The sequence below is a fragment of the Hyla sarda genome, chromosome 1 (assembly GCF_029499605.1).
Source record: "Hyla sarda isolate aHylSar1 chromosome 1, aHylSar1.hap1, whole genome shotgun sequence".
Lineage (NCBI taxonomy): Eukaryota > Metazoa > Chordata > Amphibia > Anura > Hylidae > Hyla > Hyla sarda.
The window spans coordinates 317,388,406-317,413,096 of NC_079189.1; the positions used below are offsets into that span (position 1 = coordinate 317,388,406).

The window sequence follows — 24,691 nt, forward strand, 5'->3', positions numbered from 1 at the left end:
TTTTTTTTTGCTGTCCTGGCACCATAGGGGCTTCCTAAATGCGACATGCCCCCCGAGCAAAATTTGCTCTCAAAAAGCCAAATATGACTCCTTCTCTTCTGAGCATTGTAGTTCGCCCATAGTGCACTTCAGGTCAACTTATGGGGTACCTCCATACTCAGAAGAGATGGGGTTACAAATTTTGGGGGGTATTTTCTGCTATTAACCCTTGCAAAAATGTGAAATTTGGGGGTAAACACATTTTAGTGAAAATGTTTTTATTTTTTTTTTACATATGCAAAAGTCGTGAAACACCTGTGGGGTATTAAGGCTCACTTTATTCCTTATTACGTTCCTCAAGGGGTCTAGTTTCCAAAATGGTATGCCATGTGTTTTTTTTTTTTTGCTGTTCTGGCACCATAGGGGCTTCCTAAATGCGACATGTTTCCCGAGCAAAATTTGCTCTCAAAAAGCCAAATATGACTCCTTCTCTTCTGAGCATTGTAGTTCGCCCGCAGTGCACTCCAGGTCAACTTATGGGGTACCTCCATACTCAGAAGAGATGGGGTTACAAATATTGGGGGGTATTTCCTGCTATTAACCCTTGGAAAAATGTGAAATTTGGGGGGGAAACACAAATAATTTTTTTTTACATATGCAAAAGTCGTGAAACACCTGTGGGGTATTAAGGCTCACTTTATTCCTTGTTATGTTCCTCAAGGGGTCTAGTTTCCAAAATGGTATGCCATGTGAGGGTTTTTTGCTGTTCTGGCACCATAGGGGCTTCATAAATGCAACATGCCCCCCAAAAACCATTTCAGAAAAACGTACTCTCCAAAATCCCCTCGTCGCTCCTTCGCTTCTGAGCCCTCTAATGCGCCCGCCGAACACTTTACATAGACATATGAGGTATGTGCTTACTCAAGAGAAATTGGGCTACAAATATAAGTATACATTTTCTCCTTTTACCCCTTGTAAAAATTAAAAAATTGGGTCTACAAGAACAAGCGAGTGTAAAAAATGAAGATTGTGAATTTTCTCCTTCACTTTGCTTCTATTCCTTTGAAACACCTAAAGGGTTAAAACTAGGGATTGACCGATATCGGTTTTTAGGGCCGATACCGATAATCGGTGCAGGTTAGGGCCGATAGCCGATAACTTATACCGATATTCCGGTATAAGTTATCGGCTATTTAACCCCCTGCGTCACCGCTGCAGGTCATTGATTTAAAGCGGGCGCTTTAAATCAATGATCTGCAGTGGCTTTTGCGGGGCCATAGGCCGCCGCCGCCACCACCCGCTTCTCTCCCCTACCTGTCAGGGTGGTCCGGGCCATCCATCCATCGTTCCTGTAGTGTCCGGGGGCGTTCCATCCATCCATCGTTCCTGTAGTGTCCGGGGGCGTCACCGCTGCAGGTCATTAATTTAAAGCGGGCGCTTTAAATCAATGATCTGCAGTGGCTTTTGCGGGGCCATAGGCCGCCGCCGCCACCACCCGCTTCTCTCCCCTACCTGTCAGGGTGGTCCGGGCCATCCATCCATCGTTCCTGTAGTGTCCGGGGGCGTTCCGGGAGGAGGGTGGTCCGGTCTGGGCTGTCCTTCTTCTCCGGCGGTCATCTTCTCCACTCCGGGCAGGCTCCGGCCTAGTACGCTGCATAGACGCTGCTGCGCAGTGACGCCCGTGCGCAGCGACGCACCTGACGTCACGGAGTCTATGCAGCGTACTAGGCCGGAGCCTGATCGGAGTGGAGAAGAAGACCGTGGGAGAAGAAGGACAGCTCGTACCGGACCACCCTCCACCCGGAACACCCCCGGACACTACAGGAACCCCCGGACACTTACCCATTACGGGTAAGTTTAATTTTTTTTATTGACTCGAAGGGTGGGGGAGGGGCCCGACCGGTATAGCGGTATGGGAAAAAATCCATACCAGTATACCTAGCATCACGGTGGGTCGGGGGTGCAGTGCGGTGGGTTGAGGGGGTGGCGGTCGCGGTGCGGTGGGGGCGGTGCGGGGGCGGGGCATTATCGGCTTATCGGCAAGATAATTGCCGATACCGATAATGCCCAAAATCGTGATTGTCGGCCGATAATATCGGCCATACCGATAATCGGTCGATCCCTAGTTAAAACGCTGACTTAATGTCATTTTGAATACTTTGGGGGGTGCAGTTTTTATAATGGGGTCATTTGTGGGGTATTTCTAATATGAAGGCCCTTCAAATCCACTTCAAACCTGAACTGATCCCTGAAAAATAGTGAGTTTGAAAATTTTGTGAAAAATTGGAAAATTGCTGCTGAACTTTGAAGCCCTCTGGTGTCTTCCAAAAGTAAAAACTCGTCAATTTTATGATGCAAACATAAAGTAAACATATTGTATATGTGAATAAAAAATTTTTTTATTTGTAATATACATTTTCCTTACAAGCAGAGAGCTTCAAAGTTAGAAAAATGCTAAATTTTCTAATTTTTCATCAAATTTTAGGATTTTTCACAAGGAAAGGATGCAAGTTACCACAAAATTTACCACTATGTTAAAGTAGAATATGTCACGAACAAACAGTCTCGGAATCAGAATGATAACTAAAAGCATCCCAGAGTTATTAATGTTTAAAGTGACAGTGGTCAGATGTGCAAAAAACGCTCTGGTCCTTAAGGCCAAAATGGGCTTGGTCCTCATATTGACCCAAAGAATAAATAATACATGTCATTTTTACCGTAAATTGTACGGCGTGAAAACTAAACCTTCCAAAATTTGCTAAATTGCGGTTTTCTTTTTAATTTTCCCACACAAATAGTATTTTTTTTGTTGCGCCATACATTTTATGGTAAAGCATTACAACGGACAACTGGTCGCGCAAAAAATAAGCCCTCATACTAGTCTGTGGATGAAAATATAAAATACTTTTTCCATAGTAGGAGAAAATCCCCATAGCAAACATATGCTGCTCTGGACAGTTTCTAAATGGACAGAGATGTCAGCAGAGAGCACTGTGCTCGTGATGTCAGCAGCGAGCTCTGTGTTCCAAAAAGAAAAGAATTTCCTCTGTAGCATTCAGCAGCTAGTAAGTACTGGAAGGATTAAGATTTTTTTAACAGAAGTAATTTACAAATCTGTTTAACTTTCTGGAACCAGTTGATTAAAAAAATTCATTTTCGTTTTTGCCGCCTCATCTTCTAAAATCCTTAACTCTTTTATATTTCCATTCCCAGACCCATATGAGCGCTTGTTTTTTGCATGACTAGTTGTACTTTGTAATGACACCACTCACTTTACCCTAAAATGTATGGTAACCCCCCCCCCCCAAAAAAAAAAAATTAATTTGTGTAAGGAAATCTAAACAAAAATCATAATTTTGCAAATTTGGGGGGTTTCGTTTTCACGCTGTACACTAAAAATGAAATATTTTCTTTATTATCTGGGTCAATACGATTAAAATGATACCCATAATTACATACATTTCTATTATTGTACTGCTTTTAAAAGATCTCAAACTTTTTTTTTTTTTTTTACAAAACCAGTACGTTTAAAATTGCCATACTTTGACCACCTCTAACTTATTTTTTTGCGCCATGATCCGTAGTTTGTTTTAGTACCACGTTTGCGTATGTGACTTTAATCGCTTTTTATTAAATTTTTTGCAGTTTGATGTGACAAAAAAGCTGACATTTTGGATTTTTTAATTTTTTTTTATGTTTACGCCGTTCGCCGTGGGGGATCATTAACATTATATTTTTTATAATTCAGACATTTACACACACAAACACACACACACACGACAATACCAAACATGTTTATTATTTATTGTTTTTTTAATGCTTTTTTTTGTATTAATATGGGGAAAAGGGGTGATTTAAAACTTTATTGGAGGAGGGGCTTTTTAACATTTTTTTTCATTTCTTTTACACTTTTTTAGTCCCCATAGGGGACTATTTATAGCAATAATTAGATTGCTAATAGTGTTCAGTGCTATGCATAGGGCATAGCACTGACCAGTATTATCGGCTATCTTCTGCTCTGGTCTGCTGGAAGGTAGATCAGTGCAGAAGACCCCGGGAGACGGACGGAGGCAGGTGAAAGGACCTCCATCAGCCATTTTGTCTGATCTGATTTTAAGTGCCGCACTGCCGCAGATGCCGTGATCTGTATTAATCACGGCATCTGAGGGGTTAATGGCAGCCAGCCGCCGGGACCCGCCGTGAATGATACGGAACTGTGGGCGAAGTGACGCTATGCGGCGCTGCACATTAATGGCGCGTGTCCTTAAGGGGTTAATGGGCCATAATCTGATGGCATATTCACTTTAACACCTCACAAACCCCAAGCAGAGTATACTGGTCCTGGCGCTATTAAATGGGCACTGTCACCAACTTAATTTTTCGATATGTTGTAGTACTTATGTACTACAACATATCTCTAATATACTTTTATTATTTGTTTTTTAATTAAAATGGTTTAATTTACATTTGAAAACCGGCCACTAGGGGTCTCCCTCCTAGTGGCCGGCTGCAGCCTGGCGTGACGTCACGCCTGAAAAAGGACTGATTTTGGCCTGGCAATCAGTCCTTTTTCAGTTAGGCTGCACTCGCTCCCTGCCTGTCAATCAGACAGGCGGGAGCGAGCGCATTGGCTCCCCGGCCACTGGCTGGGAGGCCACTCCTCCCGCACATCGCCGCCGCTGCCCCTGCACGCCCGCTGCGGGACTCTGCAGTAAGTGTAATGAGGGAACGGGGTATGCGGGAGGGGGGTTTGTGATGGAGGGAACGGGGTATGCGGGGCGGGGGTGGTTTGTGATGGAGGGAATGGGGTATGGCGCGCGGGGGGGGGGGGGGGGAATGGAGGGAACGGGCTAGCGCCGCATGTAACTAGCTAATAGTTTATCTACAAAGGGTGCCTCCAGCTGTTTCAATACTACAACTCCCAGCATGCCCTGACAGCCAATAGATGTCAGGGCAAGCTGGGAGTTGTAGTGGTGAAACAGCTGGAGGCACCTTGTGTAGATGAACTAAGGGTGGAAGTCCCCCCCAGCAGGCACCAGTGACGTGGTGCCTGCTGGGGAAGTCTGCCTGGTAGTGAGCACGCTACCAGGCAGAAAAAAAAGTTATTTTTAATATAGTAAAAATTTTAATTAAAAGCAGGGAGGGGGTTAGGGATAGACTGGCAATAGGAAGGGACAGAAAAAAAATGGGATGGTGGGAGCTACCCTTTAAGGGTGTACGGAGCACACTCAGTACTTGAGCTTTCTCCATACCCACCAGCTTTCAGGATGTAAACATAGGATCTAGCAAAAAAGCAGATTACTCAGTGCAATAGCATCTATTAGTGGACATCAAAAATATTTTTAACCCCAATTAAAATACTGGGCCAATTTTTTGGAGGGAGGCTTTGTTTATTTTCCTCCTCACCTTCATATAGCCATAATGCTTTCAATTCTCCACTTACAGTCCCAAATGAGGGCTTGTTTTTTGTGCTACCAACTGTACTTTATAAGGACATAACTCATTTTATCAAACTGTGTGTGAGAAAAAAAATAGAGCGATTTTCCCACAGCAACCAATCACTTTGGTTTTCAGCTTTCACTTTACAAAAGCTCATTAGCTGAGCTGTGATTGGTCGCTGTGGTAAAATCACTACATTTTTTTCTCTCACATCCATAAACCCAACTTGTATAGGTTGTTTTATTTTGCTACTTTTAAAAAATATATCTACGGTTAGTAGGCTTAATTAAAATTGTCCTCTTCTGACCCCTAGAACGCTTTTATTTTCCTGTATACGAGGATGTAGGAGGGCTAATTTTTTTTGCACCATGGTCTTTATATTGGTCTTTATTGATACCATTTTTGTTTTGAAGGGACTTTTTGATCGCTCTTATGTGGTTGACCTCACCCTCTGTGTCCCTATAACACCATACACTGGTCCATTTGACAATGGGAGGATTGAGGATTTCTGTGTGGAACTACATCTAGCAATGTTTCATTTGACTTCACAGTATGGCCTTGCAGTAATTGCTATGTATCCTGTCGCTATGCTCTACTAATCTGTTACTTTGTTTGTGGTTTTGTAATCAACACGTACATGTATGAATATGTTTGTAAATTTACTGATCTATGTATTATGAAATAATTTTGCATGCCTCCCACTTGCATAGCATGACCACAATTCCCTGATGAACCGTATTGTATAACTAGATATATGGGGAAAAGCGTCGGAAAGTTTGGGGTCTTCATTGGGAGAATCTGGTTACTAGTTCTCTGTGATAAAGCCAACCCTAGTGACGATCCTCTTATATCTATGTATTCTGCTTTTTGATATACGCCTTTTGTAATAGGGTTTTAATGTGTGATTTAAATAAAGAATTGTAACTTTAGCTATACTTGAGTTCTTTGATGTTAAACTAGCTAATTGGACACTTTAGTCCACTTTGTCAGTGATCGTGATATAAAGAGTCAAACCTGGTGACAAGTTCCCTTTTTAAAGGTGCATGCAGCTACATCCTTCAGGATGTAGGACATCTAAATGTCACCAAAACACCTTTGAAGATGACAATGATGAATCAAGGTAAGCCTAATGTGAACTAATTAAATATATTATAGCGGCACCTTCTTTAGTGACTCCACATGTATAATAAATACATAGTATTCTGGAATCACACATACAGTGTTAATGCAATTTTTTGTGGAACTTTTATGAACCAAACACAGGATGTATGAGTCCTTTCTTATACTTTTCATTCTTATTGGACCCAATCCTGAATTTAACTAAAAAATAAATAAAATAAAAACATCAGGCAAACTGCACATGTGTATGGAGCCTAAAGAGTGTTTTGTTATGAGAGGACAGCTCCTCCGAAAACGACTACTACGCACAAAAAGTACCCAGCATACTATTCCCGAGTCCTAGGGCTATATATGGCATTTAATAGGTAATTCCCATGATACTAGATCTATCAATACTGTCAACTATGATCTAGAATCCTCTGCAATTTTACAAAAACTGCTTAATATTTCAACCTTCTCCTTAACTGTCCCCATAATCTTGGCTCGATACGTGTTCTCATTGAAATGGTCCTCCTGCATGAGAAGAATCATTAAATAGGTCTTTACTGTAATGAAAGAGGCATTGGCTTCTGCAGCGTTGTCTGCCCCTTTAATACGACTGCATCATATAGGATGTGAGACTGAATGGCTAAGTATTAGCACCCCAGGACAGACTGACTGGAGCGGAGCCTTTGTTACAAGGAGTCTGAAGAGACAAGTGAGACATAAAGGGAGAAATTAATTACAGGCAGATAAAGGAAGATGGGGAATGCTAAGTCGCAGACTTGTCTCAGCTAAGTTCAGGGCTTAGAGCCGTCGTCCTCATGGGGCTCGGGATAAATCACTTTCCATATAATATGACGATATTTATCATCCTTAATTATGAAAGGAGATTGGAGTCTATAGAGAGTAACCCTACACATGGCCGACGCACCACAAATCCCAGGACCATTATTATAGTCATTAGACTGAGATCCAGTGATCAGGACGCGTCTAATGATGTCACGGGGATCTGTGACATCACAACTGCTTGGTACTAAGCAGCCAACACTCCAAAGCACTGAACAGGAGCTTCCTGTGAACTCTCCTAGAGGCAGATTAATATAGGTCATGTAATAAGAAGCTCACCGTGCAGCCGATCGATACATCTCCAGACAGGAAAGTATCCGTACATGATGACCTTTCTACATACAAAGCCTCCCATCCATGGAAGTACTTACCTGCAGGTGGATCCCCATAGGAATTCCAGGCTGTGCTCTATGGCTGAAGTATGTGATAAGTTCTGGTGTTATTGAATGGCTGTCTCCTACTGCGATGTTATATATGTCCTCTCCTGTCGTTCTCTTTTAGGGGGACTCCTCTCCCCCATCCACCGCTGTGAGGGAGGGGTATAATAACCTAGACAGTATCCCCTTTCCCCGCAGCTCCGCCTAGTCGATGATCTTATATCGGCCAGCCAGGGGAGGAGATACGAGGGGGATACAACTAGAGACGGCACACGGGGAGGAGGGGAGCTGGTCCGGCGCTGCTACCGGAAATTGACTTCACGCTCATAAATATACCACAGGAAGTATGTAATAACACATACAGTCAGGCTTCGCCGTCGCCTCCTCCCATTCACTATGAGGGGAGGTGGGAGATACAGTGCTGAGGCCCCGCCCCCCGCTCCCTCCCTGGTCGGGACAGTTGTGTTCTAGAAGGCGCGCACACTGCCTGTCCCATTGTTGTGAGGAGAACGTTCGAGCGGGCGGTGAGCGCGCCATGTCAGCCACAGCTCCTCTCAGCTCGGGGACAGGATCTTCTGTCACAGACAGCCCATTGTTCTACAACCCGCCGGAACGCTTCATGTGAACAGCTAGGCTATGTTCAAACATAGTATTTTGGGACTTGAAAATATGCTTGTGTTTACCGAAAAATGAGGCTAGATTTTTCAAGCTTTATTGTTTTTGTGGACTATTTTTGTGCACGTTTTTGTTGTGCCAAGCCTTTTTTATTTATTTTTTGGTACAGTACATTTTATAATGTTGTTCATACTTTTTTTTTTTAAACAAATCATTTAACCCCTGGGGGACAGAGGGTTTTCCCGTTTTTGCACTTTCGTTTTTTCTTCCATACCTTTTACAAATCATAACATTCAATTTTGCACCTAAAAATCCATTTGATGGCTTATTTTTTGCGCCACCAATTCTACTTTGTAATAACCAGTAATTTTACCCAAAAATCTACAGCGAAATGAAAAAAAAATCATTGTGCGACAAAATTGAAGAAAAAAATGCAGTTTTGTAAAATTTGGGGGCTTCCGTTTCTACGCATTGCATTTTTTGGTAAAAATGACACCTTATAATTATTCTGTAGGTCCATACCGTTAAAATGATACCCTATTTATATAGGTTTGATTTTGTCGTACTTCTGGAAAAAATCATAACTACATGCAGGAAAATTTATATGTTTAAAATGGTCATCTTCTAACCCCTATAACTTTTTTATCTTTCCGCATATGGGCCGGTATGAGGGCACATTTTTTGTGCCATGATCTGAAGGTTTTAGTGGTACCATTTTTGTATTGATCGGACTTTTTGATCACTTTTTATTCATTTTTTCATGATATAAAAAGTGACCAAAAATACGCTATTTTGGACTTTGGAATTTTTTTGTGCGTACGCTGTTGACCGTGCTGTTTAATTAATATATTTTTATAATTCGGACATTTCCACACGCGGTGATACCACATATGTTTATTTTTACACAGTTTTTTTTTTTTTTTTTTAAATGGGGAAAAAGGGGGTGATTCAAACTTTTATTAGGGTTAAATGATCTTTATTCACTTTTTTTTTTTTTTTTGCAATGTTATAGCTCCCATAGGGGGTTATAACACTGCGCACACTGATCTTTTACATTGGTCTCAGGCACTGAGCAGTCATTCGGCAATCGGACAGCGAGGAAGGTAGGGGTCCTCCTGCTGTCCTGTAATCGGTTCGGGATGCCGCGATTTCACAGCGGCGATCCCAAACAGCTCCCTGAGCTGACTGGCAATGTCTTACTTTCACTTTAGACGCAGCGTTCAACTTTAAATGCTGTGTATAAAGGGTTAATAGCACATGGCACCGCGATCAGTGCCTCGCGCTATTGCCCCCGGGTCCCTGCTATTGTTAGAGGCTGGGCCCGGGCCACGCTGTGGCCCCACGTTATAGAAAGGGAGTGGGCGGAGGCGTATAGGTACGCCCTCTGTCCTCAACAGGTTAATCGCAGTTATCTATTATTTTGACATGTTTATGCCCAAAAGCATTAAAAATAAATAAATATAGCGTAAATTAATGTTTTACATCCCAAATAAAATAGCCTTTTTATGGCTATAACTAACAAGCATATTGGTGTGGGGCTTAGTGCTGTAAGCCCTACCAATCCCAAGAGCTGAACTTGGATATTTTTAGCGGGCCCTAGACAGTGAATTGAATGGTTTGCAGGATTTATTCTGGGGACGATTAAAGGGGTTGTCCAGCTGCCAAATTTTCCATTAACTCCTTAAGGACTCAGGGTTTTTCCATTTTCATGTTTTTCCTTATCACCTTCTAAAAATCATACCACTTTTAATTTTGCACCTATAGACCCATATGAGGGCTTATTTTTTGCACTACCAATTGTACTTTGTAATGACATCAATCATTTCACCACAAAACTTATGGCGAAACCAGAAAAAAATGTTTGTGGGGCAAAATTGGAAAAAAAAAAAATGCCATTTTGTAACTTTTGGGGGCTTCAGATTTTATGAAGTACACTTTTCGGTAAAAATGACACCATGGGGGAGATTTATCATTGCTTTTAGAGCATTTTTTTTTGTCTATGTTTTGGCGCAGTTCAGGTGCAAGCAGCATATTTAGCGACATTTATGCGTCTTTTGATATCGACAGTTTCACTCTTTTTTGCCTACCCATAGAACTTTTTGACCATGCAGTGGTCACATCTTTATCATTTGCGACTTTTGTCAAAAGTCGTTATTTTGTGCGCAAAGGTACTTTTTTAGGCGCAATGCTACACCAGCTACCAGTAGGTGTGAGAATCACTTCTACCTTCCACAATTCAACCTTTAACCTCTTGTGGACAACAGCATTCCAGTCCCCTTCTATGACATGCGCTCACTCAGTAGGGCTACTGCATCATAACAATCCTGTGGAAACACAACACGCAAAAAGTGGATAACTTAATGAGACAGAAAAACCTCTTTACTCCACATTCCCACATACTGAACACATGTTGCAGAAACCACACCTCATGGGGATGATTTATCAAGACTGGCATTTCACACACCAGTATTTAGTAAAGTTCCGGCAGCTGTAGCATATTAACCCCTTAATGACCACGGATGTATATTTACGTCCGTGGCTGGCTCCCAATCTGTGAATCTGTGGGGTCCCGGTTAATACCGGACATTGCCGATCAGGCTGATGTTCGGTATTAACCATTTAGACGCCGCAATCAATGTTGATTGTTGCGTCTAAAACTGGAGAATACGCCGCCGGTGAGCTCAGCTGAGCTGTCTGGGACCGGTGTGGTGAAATTACAGCATCCCGAACAGCGGGAGGCTCCCTACCTGGCTCCACGCTGTCCGATCGGCATTTGATTGCTCCAAGCCTGAGATCAATGCTGGAAGTCAGTGTACTGCTTGTTAGGGATCAACCGATATCGTTTTTTTAGGGCCGAGACCGATAATCGGTGGAGGTTAGGGCCGATGGCCGATAACTTATACCGATATTCCGGTATAAGTTATCGGCTATTTATCCCCCCGCGACACCGCTGCAGATCATTGATTTAAAGCGGGCGCTTTAAGTCAATGCACTGCAGTGGCTTTTGCGGTGCCATAGGCCGCCGCCGCCGCTACCACCCGCTTCTCTCCCCCTACCTGTCAGGTTGGTCCGGGCCATCCTTCTTTCCTGTAGTGTCCGGCGGCATTCCGGGTGGAGGGTGAACCGGTCCGGGCTGTCCTCCGGGGGTCATCTTCTCCACTCCGAGCAGGCTCCGGCCTAGTAACGCAGCATAGACGCCCCTGCGCAGTGACGCCCGTGCGCAGCGACGCACCTGACGTCACGGCGTAGCGGCGTCTATGCAGCGTACTAGGCCGGAGCCTGCCCGGAGGGGAGAAGAGCACCCCCGGAGAAGGACGGCCCGGACTGGTTCACCCTCCACCTCGAATGCCGCCGGACACTACAGGAAGGATGGATGGCCCGGACCACCCCCATTACGGGTAAGTTTATTTATTTTTTATTGACTCGGAGGGTGGGGGAGGGGCCCGACCGGTATAGCGGTATGGGCAAAAATCCATACCAGTATACCGCTCAGCACTACGGTGGGGGGTGCGACGCGGTGCAGTGGGTCAGGGTGGGGGGTGCGACGCGGTGCAGTGGGTCGGGGGGGCGGTCGCGGTGTGGCGGGTCATGCCCAAAATCGTGATTATCGGCCGATTATATCGGCCATACCGATGATCGGTCGATCCCTACTGCTTGTTATAGCCCCCTATGGGGGATATAAAATTGCGGGGAGAAAGAGTTAATAAATGTGATTTAACCCCTTCCCTAATGAAAGTCTGAATCACCCCCCTTTTCCTATATAAAAAAAAAAACAGTAAAAAAAAATAAACATATGTGGTATCGCCACATGCGTAAATGTCCGAACTATAAAAATATATTGTTAATTAAACCACAAAAACCCGAGAAAAATAGCTAAAATTATTCCAATCCTTTATTAACAACAAAAAATCTCTAAAAATAAGATAACAAGCATTTAAATCACTAGATATCCGGAGTTAATAGGACTCCAGTAAGGAGACCTATGTTAGGGACAATATCCTTACATACAACAGGGACAATACCCGGCAATAAGTAAACTTAAAGGGGTTCTCCCTTGTTTATACTGTTTTTTGTTATTATGTTTGTGTGTTGTGTGTATAAGTATGTGTTTTTTTATGTGTGTTGTGATTATGTATATATGTATTTTCTTACCTTTTGTGAAGATCCGGAAGCTGGACCCTTTTTCTTCCAGCGGCTTGCTGTGTAACCTCGGCCTCCGCCATGTTGTGTTCGGTAAGTGGGATGTCAGGGGGTGTGTTCTTGCTTCTGTCCTTCCTATCTTCTGACGTCCGAGGCGAATCTTTTCTTCCTGTTTCTTCCGTGGCTCAGCGACGAATCTGCGGCCTCTTCCGGCGCATGCGCAGGTATTTTTTTTTTTAACCAATAAAGTTTTTTTTGTCTAATTGACAAACTGCGCATGCCCGAGTACGCAAGTGCTACGCTAACAGCGTAGCGTACGTTAGGTCTACGCTAATAGCGTAGCTTCGCACAAGCGCAGACAGTTTGTCAATTAGACAAAAAAAACTTTCTTGGTTAAAAAAAAAAAAAAAAACTACCTGCGCATGCGCCGGAAGAGGCTGCAGATTCGTCGCTGAGCCACGGAAGAAAAGATTTGCCTCGGACGTCAGAAGATAGGAAGGACAGAAGCAAGAACACCCCCCCCCCCCCGACATCCCACTTACCGAACACAACATGGCGGAGGCCAAGGTTACACAGCAAGCCGCTGGAAGAAAAAGGGGCCAGCTTCCGGATCTTCACAAAAGGTAAGAAAATACATATATACATAAAAAAAACACATACTTATACACACATAACACACAAACATAATAACAAAAAACAGTATAAATAAGGGAGAACCCCTTTAAGAAACCCAACCCGTTTCCCCGTACTTAAGGTAGTATTACGGTTCATCAGGGGTTAAAAAGTGCTAACTAGAGTATAATAGGAATTAGATAATATAGCTTATTCCATTCTGTGAAGTAGATACAGCAACGAAACGTATAACAAATAGCAGACAGTATATATTAAGCACATGTAATGATTCCTTATGATGTTAATCTATGCATATGAGTATCGGCATCACTGTGAAGTTCAGGGTTGCGATAGAGTATTTTTTATATATATATATATACACAGAGATGTTTTAATTCCTCCATATGTGTTATGTCCAATACAATCTGTCACAGGAAGCCTCACATAACCCAGGAGACAAAGGTATCAGATCAGCCAGAGACGGGGTCAAAATTCCCTTTTTCAAAGACCACTCTTGATCATATAGATCCTAATCAGTCCATATGCATTCCAGCCTGATATATACCGTCATACTACTTCTTAGATCTTCACAAATATGGGCCTCACTATGTCTCAGATAATGATAAATCCGATGACATCAAGGTCCGATTTAGTACTGTTCCGTTGCTTTCACACCTATATACTCATAAGAGCACATCAGATGACCACTCCAGTCCGGATCACTGCCAGTGGAGTGGTCATCTGACACATGTCATTTTTACCGTAAAGTGTACAGTGTGAAAATGAAACCCTCCAAAATGTTCAAAATTGTGGTTTTCATTTAAATTTTTTCCTCCCTAAAAAAAAATATTTTTTTGGGTTCGCAGTCCATTTTATGGTAAAATGAGAGGTTTCATTACAAAGTACAATTGGTCACGCAAAAAAAAAAAAAGCCCTTATATGGGTCTGTAGATGGAAATATAAAAGTTATGGATTTTAGAAGGCGAGGAGGAAAATGCAAAAATAAAATTGGCCTGGTCCTTAAGGTTAAAATGGGCTTGGTCCTTAAGGGGTTAAAAAGTTATAGGGGTCAGGAGAGGACATTTTTAAACGTATACATTTTCCTCCATGTAGTTATGATTTTTTCCAGAAGTACGACAAAATCAAACCTATATAAATAGGGTATCATTTTAATTATATGGACCTACAGAGTAAGGATAAGGTGTCATTTTTACCGAAAATGTACTGCGTAGAAACGGAAGCCCCCAAAATTTACAAAATGGTGTTTTTTCTTAAATTTTGTCGCACAATGATTTTTTTTTCAGTTTTGCCGTAGATTTATGGGTAAAATGACTGATGTCATTACAAAGTAGAATTGGTGGTGCAAACAAAAACCCATCATATGGATTTTTAGGTGCAAAATTGAAAGAGTTATGATTTTTAAAAGGTAAGGAGGAAAAAACAAAAGTGGAAAAACGCTTGGTACTAAAGGGGTTAAGGGCATCTCCCGTACATTGCACTTTCAAATCTACATTGGCTCTAAACTGCTATAGATTTCAGCTACAATATATGCCAGCTCACCTGTTGTATATTGTAATAAGTTAGACGTTAAAATGCCAAAACCTATTTTATACAGGCCATATCCACTTAAAAAAAAAACAGCCATGACTGGCAAAAAAGGGCACACCATTACACCACCAACAGCCTGAGCCATTGATACAAGGCATGCTTTCATCTCCTTTACGCTAAATTCTGATCACCCATCGTGTCTAAAATGTAAAACATTTGAGGCTAGCAGGTCAGCGGAGCTGATTAGGACACCAGTGAGATCGCAGGGTTCCCATCAGCTAAGAGGACGGGCAGAGGGTCCCTACCTGCCTCTGGCCCATCCAATCCGCACTCCAGTGCTGCAGGAAGCCATGGCAGCCTGAAGCAATGGAGTGCCGATAATACTGATCAGTGCTGTAAAACCTTGAATGTAATAGTCCCCTATGGGGACTAGAAAAAAATTGAATAAAAGGTTAAAATAAAAAGTTAATAAATGTAAAGCCCCTTTCCTAATAAAAGCTTGAATCACCCCCCTTTTCACATTTTCTTAAGAAAACTGTTAAAATATAACGTTAACACACAGTCAATGGCGTATATGTAAAAAAAACAAAAACAAAGTCCAGATTTGCATATCTTTTTAACTGCATAGAAACTGAAGCCCCCAAATGTTACAAAAGGAGTTTATTTTTGCAATCCCCCCCCCCCCAAACACAAATATTATATTTTTTTGTTTCACCGTAGATTTGTTGGTAAAATGAGTGATGTCATTTCAAAGTATACAAAGTGAAGAAAACAGCACGGAGGCACTTGATTCAGTCTGCAGGATTTATTCAGCACAGGTGAAATGCACGACAGCAATTGTTTCGCTACCACATTGCTTTTTCACAGTCTGATTCCATTACAGAACCATCCTCTTAAATCTCCCTTGTCATACAAACAACTTTATTGGCACAAAACAGAGCTGACACAGCTTACATTAAAACATAACAAACAGTTATTAAAATAAGTACAGTAACCCCCCCGACCTGCGATGGCCCCGACATATGATAAAATCGACATACGATGCTTTTATATGTCGGGGCCATCGCATTAACTGCTATCCGACAGCGCAAAATGCTTAAGCTGCTGTCGGATAGCAGTTTAAGCATCCCGGGCAGGTTCGCCTACCTATTCCCGCTACTCCGGGTCCACTTCGCGATCCTCCGGCATCTTCTCCAGGGTCGGGGCCTCGCTTTCTGGCGTTGTTATTACGTCACTACGCACGCCGCGCCGGCACAGCAGAGTAATAACGTCACCAGAAAGCGAGGCCCGGACCCTGCAGAAGATGCGGAAGAAGCCGGAGGATCGCGAAGAAGACACCGGAGCAGCGGGACAGCATCGGGAGCCCCTTGGACAGCATCGGGAGTGGTGAAGACCTGGTCCGGAGTGGCGGGGACAGGTGAGTACAGCTTCCTATACTTTACATTGCACGGATCCCTCAACATACGATGGATTCGACAAACGATGGGTCGTTTGGAACGAATTACCATCGTATGTTGAGGGACCACTGTATTAAACTGTAGTGTGGGTTTCAAGACAGCACTACATGTATTACCTATCATTATATAACACTAGCATTATTAATCTTGGACAAAACTATTTAGGTCACTACATTCATTGCATCCTAACGGACCTAATGCTTTGGATCTCAGAATTAGTTGCGTTTCACATTTTAGCAGTTCCATATTGCGATCTCCTCCTGTTGCTAATGGATCCATCTGGATCAAACCACAAAATTTCATATGTTTCGGGTCCCCCTGCCTGATGAAGCTGCTTTCCCACAGCGAAACGCGTTGCATCTTGGGAAATAAACTACCTTGATTTTACCTTATTTCTTTCTTTTTGTATCCTGCGCCATGTGGAGCAGGCGTCCACTTTGAAGCCATACCGATTGTCTACCATATATGTTTTATAAGTCTGGGAGATCCTACTCCTGTTCTTAGCGAGCATACATGCTCTCTAAAACATTTATGCATCGGTTGGATTGTCTTTTCGATGATATATCGGCCACAATCACAAACGATCGCATAAGCAAGTACAACAGGTAAAGAAATCATTGATTCTATGTGCATATTGTCCTAACTGAATGGATGAGATGGATCATTTGGCTACAGAATAGGCAACTTCCACATTTGTGGTTACCTGGTGTGGCCGATCTCCTGAACCAATTCTCACTCCGGGTCTTCTCCATTCATCCTTTCACCAAAACATCCTTGATATTTTTACACCTGTGAAAAGACACCCCGGTTTATGACTTTTCCGCATCCCTCACTACAATATGCCAGTTTCTGTTGATCTCAGTTCTTATCACATTTGACATGGAGCTATGTCTAAATATAAAGGAGAAACCCTCCCTCTCTTTCTTGCCCCTCTCCCAGAGGGATACTGTAGCTGGTTGTGGTCCCTTTTGAATGCTTTTTCTTGGGCTTGATTGATAAGTTGGGTAGGATATCCACGATCTTGTAATATTTTACTTAATAAATCCGTCTCAATCTGACAAATTGTCCGTAGGGCAAAGACTGCTTAGTGTGTTGTGGATGAAAGCTATCATATTTTTAACAGAGAATTAGTAGCGGTGGGTTTGGTATATGTTGTGGTCTGTATGGCTCCCTCATCGCTCGTGAATGTCATGTTGGCTGTGTTGGATTTAAGGTACAGTACAAATAGTTCAAATTCCTCTCGCGGACCTGCCCATACCACAAAGTCATCGTCTATATAGTGGAGATATAAGCGAATATGTCCCCAAAAAAATTTGGACACAGAAAAGGCCATCTGTTCCTCCAGATCGCCCTGAAAGATGTTTGCGAAAGTCGGGGGGACCGGAGTGCCCATCGCGGCCCCCGCTTGTTGCAGATACCATTGGCCATCAAAAACAAAAGTGTTATGACCCAGGACAAAATTAAAAGACTCGCAGGTGAAGTCCTTATGGGCCCCTTCCATCTGCATGCGATTCAACTGGCGTCTGACAGCCTTTGGGATGCAGGTGTAGAGGCTCTCCACATCCAAGGTCGCCAATAAATAGTCCTGCCAGAACTTTTGTTCAAGATGTTGCAAAAAATCCCCCGTGTCTTTTATATAGGATGGGAGAGTATCCAGTACTGGACGCAATGTCGCCTGGATAATCATGTTGACTAGATATTTTGTCAGAATGTGCCGATTTAAAAAATCTATACAAATGAACACGTCTAATTCCTTGCTGTAAATCCAATTCAAACTTAGTGAAATCAAAATCCTATTTCATACAATAATTAAGGCCTTAAGAAAGCAATTTGATACAAATCGTCTGACAATTCTGTACTGGTAAGATTAATAATGCTGATGTCACAATTACCTGTGGTGTCTTGAGCAGCAGGAGCTCCTATCATCTCCAGACCTGTTTGTGCTTGCCACCTTTCTTTGTTTTGTCCCTTGTGGCCCCTTTGGTGTGATGCCTGAAGGGGTTTCGCCCAACCTAGCCACTTGACCGGTGGGAACAGTCCTCATGTGTCTCTGGATGTTAGGCTCCGTGCAAGAGTCGGAACCAGAGTCCGTTATCCAGCACTCATTCTTTTTCTGTGGTTGTGGATGTCTCCTTGCACGTTGGCGTCGTGGGTTAGGATTGTTTCGATGCCAATTGTTCCAATGCCGGAGTCATAGTCTGCTCTGTCTCTGATGAGCTTCTCTTTTTTATGTTTCTTTATCTCTTCCTGTATAGGGATCACCCTCTTTTCCACATGTTTGCGGATGATCTGAAACTGAGCTGGTGTGAGTCTTGTCTTTAACCCCTTAAAGGACAACTGTAGATGAACACTTTTATATATTCCCGTGCCCGGGCCTAAAAAATAAACAAAATAAACTTATACATACCTTCCTACGAGCCCCCGTTGGTCCGGCAGTGCTGACCTCATGCCACTTCCTGGGGACGGGGACGCCACAGAGCCGTCGGCGTATCACCGGCCGCAGCGATGTCCTGCCCCGGCCTGTGATAGGCTGAGCCCACTGTCATGTAAGGATCAGGCTAATTTTATTTTTGCGTTTTCGTTTTTCCTCCTCGCCTTCTAAAATCCATAACTCTTTTATATTTTCATCTACAGACCCATATAAGGGCTTGTTTTTTGCGTGACCAATTGTACTTTGTAATGAAACCTCAAATTTTACCATAAATGTACGACGAACCCAAAATAATTTTTTTTTAGGGAGGAAATTTAAATGAAAACCACAATTTTGCACATTTTGGAGGTTTTTGTTTTGACACTGTACACTTTACGGTAAAAATGACGTGTTCTCTATTCTGTGGGTCAATACGATTAAAATTATACCCATGGCTAGATACTTTTATATTTTTGTACCGCTTAAAAAAAATCTAAAACTTTTTGTACAAAATCAGTAATCTAAAATCGCCCTAATTTGACCACCTATAATTTTTTTCATTTTTCCGTATATAGGGCGGTATGATGGCTAATTTTTTGCGTCGTCATGTGTTCTTTTTATCGATACCACATTTGCATATATAAAACTTTTAGATAATTTTTTATTATTTTTTTTAAAATAAAATGTGACAAAAAAAGCATCATTTTTGGACTTTTTTATTTTTTTACGTTTACGCCATTCACCCTACGGGATTATAAACATTATGTTTTGATAGTTCGGACATTTGCGCACGCGGCGATACCAAATATGTTTATAAAACATTTTTTTTACAATTTTTCTTTTTATTGGGGGAGGGGGTTTTTCAAATTTTTTTTACTTTTAATTTTTACATTTTTCAAATTTTTTTTGCACATTTATGTCCCCATAGGGGACTATTTATAGCAATCATTTGTGTCAGGACCCGGATGGGTATACTGTGAGGATACTGGTGGTGGATTCTCTGTGTCAGTGGGGTGATGATGTGGGCCGTAACAGAGGAACGGAGTCTAAGGGGTTACTGGTTTTCACCAGAGCCCGCCGCAAAGCGGGATGGACTTGCTGCGGCAGGTAACCCCCAGGTTGTTCCACCCGATAGTGACTCAACCCCAACTGATGGCTGAGACAGGCGCGGTACAAGGGATTAGGCAAGAGCAAGGTCGGACATAGCAGAAGGTCAGGGCAAGCAGCAAGGATCGTAGTCAGGGGCAACGGCAGAGGGTCTGGAACACTGGCTTGGAACATACACAGGAAACGCTTTCACTGCTTGCACTGAGGCAACAAGATCCGGCAATGCTAGGAAGGGGAAGTGGGTTTTTATAACGAGGGCACAGGTGTGAGTACTGATTGTGCCAGGCGCCAATCAATAGGGCACTGGCCCTTTAAATCTCAGAGAGCCGGCGTGCGCGCGCCCTAGGGAGCGGGGCCGCGCGCGCCGGGACTGAGCCGACGGAGGACGGGACAGGTGAGGGGACTGGGATGCGAGCGGGCGCGTCCCGCTACGCGGGTTGCATCCCCGCCGGTGAGACTAATGCAGCGCTCCCGGTCAGCGGGTCTGACCGGGGGGCTGCATGGAGGTGAACGCCGTGAGCGCTCCGGGGAGGAGCAGGGACCCGGAGCGCTCGGCGTAACAATTTGATTGCTAATACTGTTCAGTGCTATGCATAGGACATAGCACTGATCAGTATTATCGGTGATCTTCTGCTCTGGTCTGCTCGATCTCAGACCAGAGCAGAAGACCCCGGGAGACGGCCGGAGCCAGGTGAGGGGACCTCCGGCCGCCATGCTGGATGATCACGGCATCTGAGGGGTTAATGGCGGACATCCGCGCGATCGCAGATGTCGGCCATTACCTGTGGGTCCCCGGCTGCTGCTAGCTGCCGGAACCTGTCGTGTATGACGCGAGCACCGTTCCAATGCTCACGGTCATACACAGGACGTAAATGTACGTCCTGGTGTGCGAAGTACCGCCAAACCAGGAAATACATTTACGTCCGTGGTCGTTAAGGGGTTAACTCTGTCTTTGCTGTAGAAACTCTCCCATTATAGTTGCATACTCTTGCTCCGTACGGTCTCCAACCAGTCTTGTTAGTTTCAAAGCATGTTCTGCATGGAGCTCTTTCCACGCTTGCATGAAAAGTTCATCATAATGAAACTTAGAGATCTCTTTGAAGTTGCGGAGACCTCGTGGAGCTCGGTCATGGGATCAATAGGTTTGCAAAGAGTTCAATGTCCAAAATAATTTGACCTCTCTTTCAGCTAGTGAGATCACTTTGTGTTCCAAGAACTTTGTTCCAAGTCCCTGCAGAACATCTTGGATATTACACTGTGCAAAGAATAAGGGTGCATGCACACCACGTTTTTCTTATACAGTTCCCGTATACGGTTTCAAGTTAAAAACCGTATGGAACTTTATAGAAAACTGTATGCATTGACTTAACATTGTAAACCGTATGTCAAACACATCATCCAGTTTAGTCCGTTTTGCATCTTATATGGTTTTGTCCAGTTTTTTACCCGTACCCAAAACCCTAGTCTACCACGTTTTATGGTCCGGGTGAAAAACTGTATTAAACCGTATACGTTTTTTTTTTAACATGGGAATCAATGGGAACTGTGCAGAACTGTATGTGCGTACGGTTCCATCTGGTTTTCCGTTTTCACCATACAGTTTTTGACTTTGCACAGTTTTTTTTCTTGGAATTTCATTCAAACAAGTTAAACTTTATTCAAAATGGAGTGAAAAGTTAAAAACGTATACGTTTTAATGTTAAAAAAACTGATGCAACTGGACACCATTTTTCAAACCGTATACGGTTTTCAACCGTATATGGGTTAAAATTTGTACACACGTTTTGATACAGTTTAGTCAGGTTTTGAGGAATCCGTTTTTCATCAAAAACCTGATACGGGAACTGTATTGCAAAAACGTGGTGTGCATGCACCCTAAATTGGCATTTGCTCTACCTGTGGCAATTGGAGTGGTGCCCGGATCTGCTTGTTTGTGTCCAGCATAATCCAACAGGGAGTCATCCATCTCGGGGTCGGAGTTGGCATGCTCTAGCATTATGATAAGAAGTCCTAAATGCAACACAGGAGATAGAAGTTAGGCTAGGTTCACACTGCGTTTTTCAAATACGTTTCCCGTATACGGTTTTCTGGGGAAAATCGTATATGGGAAAACCGTGCGTAACCGTACACAAACGCATACATAAAACCGTAAACCGTATACGGTTTTTAACTATACGGTTTACCTTTTTGTACAGTTCAGTACGGTTGCATGCGTTTTTTTATACGGTTTTCTAATTTTGCTGGGTTTTTTTTTCCCTGTCTTTTCAATAAAGTTTTGCGTATTCCATTGAAATTCCAAAGGAAGTGGGAGTGGTTTCCTCTGTGTGTTTGCCTGGCTTGTGAGGAGAGAGAGAGAACAGCAGGATTTTTGTGGCTCGTGCATTTTTTGTGCTATTCAGTTTGTGAAAATGATTATTACCCCCATTTTGCGCCTTCAGCTCGCAGAGTTGAGAGAGCGTGAGAGGGGTGGCAAAGCGTTGGCAAAGGCATAGTCGCTGTTATTGGGTTCACCCTGTGAATACCCTTAGGCCCCAACTTGGTGCATTCGATTCAATTTATCTTCAATTACGGATGTATCCAGAGAAGTTCAACAACTATCTTCGGATGTCACCAGCAACTTTTGATGGATTGTTGGAGCTCCTGCGTGATGATATTGTGCGGCAGGATACCCATCTTCGCCTTGCGGTTACCCCGGAACAGCGTCTTGTGGTTACGCTCAGGTAATTGTTATCTAATCTTTCTCTCCATATATTATCTTTGTTCCTTTTTTAAATAAATTTGGGAATTTCAAAATTCTAGTCTGTAAAAGCCAGAGCTTCAATAACCAGGGTGCCTCCAACTGTTGCCAAACTGCAAATCCCAGCATGCCCGGCAAGCCCTTGCCTGTCCGGGCATGCTCTGAGTTGTAGTTTTGCAACAGCTGGAGGCACCATAGTTGGAATGCATTGCTGAAAGCTAAAAGAAGCCCATATAAACATTCAAAAATGGACTTAGCCCCGTTTTAGAGGAATATTGTGGATGCCTAGCCCCATGTACATCATGCGGCTATCCTGTCTGGAGCACTACATGCTAAGGGTTTACTCTAACATTTTTGAGAGGGGATAGTTTGATTGGGGCATTAATGCTGACGGGAAACCCTGCAATCTCCATCGAGGCCCCCCTTTTCACCTGCAGAACAGAGCTGCAAATACCTCTGTGTCAGTGAATGGCCACCACAGTGCCTGCGGGTAGTAACGTCACAGCCCCCACCCACATGTCGTTAATTTTCACTCCCAGAATGCAAGATTAAGGGTGAAAAGTGGCTATGGCCATGCCAAACACACGTCCCCACCCATACACTTGCAGAACAGGGGAAGGGGATGACGTCACAGGGGGTCAGGGCTATGACGTCACTGTCTGCTGGCTCTGTGGTTGACACTCACTGTCACAGAGGTATTTGCAGCTCAGAGTTGCAGGTGATAAAGGGGGTCTCTGTGGCAAAGGGATGGTTTTCAAACTGCATGAAATCAGCGATCACTCAACTTTTAAACAATCCCTAAGAAATCTATTCCTTTAGGACCATTGTAGTAAAGTGTTTGTGGTGCAATTGGTTAGCACATTCAGTTCCACATGCTGAAAGGTTGGTGGTTCAAATCCATCCAAACACCTAACTACATTTTTTTTTAAATATATTTGAAAGCTACCTGATGATTTCTTAGATTCTCTAATTTTTATTTTATTTACAGATTTCTGGCTAGTGGAGAGACCTTCCAGTCTCTTCATTATCAGTTTCGACTGGGCAAGTCCACCATCTCTGATTTAGTTTCCGAGACCTGTCAAGTTATGTGGAATAAACTACAGCTATTGCACCTTCCCAATCCAACCCAGTCAACATGGCTGGAATCTGCCCAAGGCTTTCTACAAAACGCAAATTTCCCCAATTTTGTAGGTGCACTTGATGGGAAGCACGTGCGAATTCGTAAGCCATCAGGAAGTGGGTCTTTATGTTATAATTATAAAAAATACTTTTCAATCATCTTGATGGCTATCGCTGATATCAACTACAAGTTTTTGGCCGTAGATATAGGGGCCTATGGCCAAAATAATGATTCACGTGTGTTTAGGGAATCAAATTTTGGGCAGGCCTTGTACACCGGGTCCTTTCAATTCCCACCACCGCAACCACTACCAGGTACAGAAGGGCCACCCATTCCCTTTGTGTTAGTGGCTGATGAGGCCTTCCTAATGTGCAAAAATTTATTAAAGCCGTTTTCTGGACGAAGGTTAACACCTGAAAGAAGGATCTTCAATTACAGGCTAACCAGAGCCCGAAAATTCATTGAGTGTTCTTTTGGGATTCTGACTAGTAAATGGCGAGTACTTACCACAGCCATCATGGTTAATCCGGAAAAAGTGGACAAAATAATAAAGGCCTGTGTGGTGCTTCATAACTTTGTGATATCACTTGATAGTAGCAGTATAAACATTGAGGAAGTGCAGCAGACCCCTCTGCTTGGATTTCAATCAAACAACCTGCGGTCTCCAGTGTCCGTCTTGCAAATTCGGGATCATTTTCAGGACTATTTCTTATCTTCCTTGGGATCCCTACCCTGGCAAGAGGATCATTAGGTAAAAAAAAAAACCATAAAAAGTATGTCACATATATAAAGATTGGGAATCATTTGGCTAACCATTTCACATTTTCTTGTTTTTTTCAGATTGGAGAAACTAAATGATGTCTTCAAACCTTTTTAAAGTTTAAATTCCTGTGTATATCTTTTCTGTGCAAAAATGACCAATCAGAAACGATAAAACTTTACTTTACCAAACCTTGTTTTTTTTTTTTTTTTTTTTTTCTTTAGATAAAGATCATATATTTCAAGCTTTTGGGTAAAGCCAACATTAGCTAAGGCAATAAAATATAGACAAATAAATAACCAACATGTCATTTTAACAGTATACCCGATTATTAAACAAAAAAAAAAAAACATCACATGCGCCTATACAACTGCCCATCCTCATTCTCAAAAGTGTCGTCATATTTTGACTCGGGATAGGGGGTTGGAAATGGCCTTGGTCTG

General features: G+C 42.9%; 2 protein-coding genes across 6 annotated transcripts in view; one reads left to right on the forward strand and one right to left on the reverse strand.

Moving 5' to 3' along the window:
- KIAA1958 (KIAA1958 ortholog) overlaps window positions 1–8,510 on the reverse strand; it is a 108,627-nt gene extending 100,117 nt beyond the window's left edge. Inside the window, exon 1 of one of the 3 annotated variants that reach the window (XM_056518451.1) lies at window positions 7,737–8,510. The gene's annotated coding sequence lies outside the window, so the exon portion shown is untranslated. The remainder of the gene's footprint in view (window positions 1–7,736) is intronic. The other 2 variants (XM_056518456.1, XM_056518435.1) reach the window with 2 other exon arrangements.
- LOC130272627 (uncharacterized) lies at window positions 7,666–24,363 on the forward strand. 3 transcript variants are annotated; one of them, XM_056518457.1, is made up of 3 exons: window positions 7,744–7,784; window positions 22,213–22,351; window positions 23,357–24,363. In XM_056518457.1, exons 2-3 carry the CDS (start codon window positions 22,236–22,238, stop codon window positions 24,237–24,239), a joined length of 999 nt encoding a protein of 332 aa, XP_056374432.1. In that variant the 5' UTR covers window positions 7,744–7,784; window positions 22,213–22,235; the 3' UTR covers window positions 24,240–24,363. The 3 variants fall into 3 exon arrangements, with proteins under 3 accessions (XP_056374445.1, XP_056374432.1, XP_056374436.1); XM_056518470.1 differs by lacking the exon at window positions 22,213–22,351 and having other exon boundaries at window positions 7,666–7,784; XM_056518461.1 differs by lacking the exons at window positions 7,744–7,784; window positions 22,213–22,351 and adding an exon at window positions 13,025–13,120.
- Window positions 24,364–24,691: the final 328 nt, after the last annotated feature.

Bases quoted from the DNA above. Each gene is read 5' to 3' on its own strand.
- LOC130272627 (XM_056518457.1), top strand. From the start codon at position 22,236: ATGTCACCAGCAACTTTTGATGGATTGTTGGAGCTCCTGCGTGATGAT. The intron at 22,352-23,356 runs GTAATTGTTATC...TTTTATTTACAG, and splicing joins CGTCTTGTGGTTACGCTCAG to ATTTCTGGCTAGTGGAGAGA.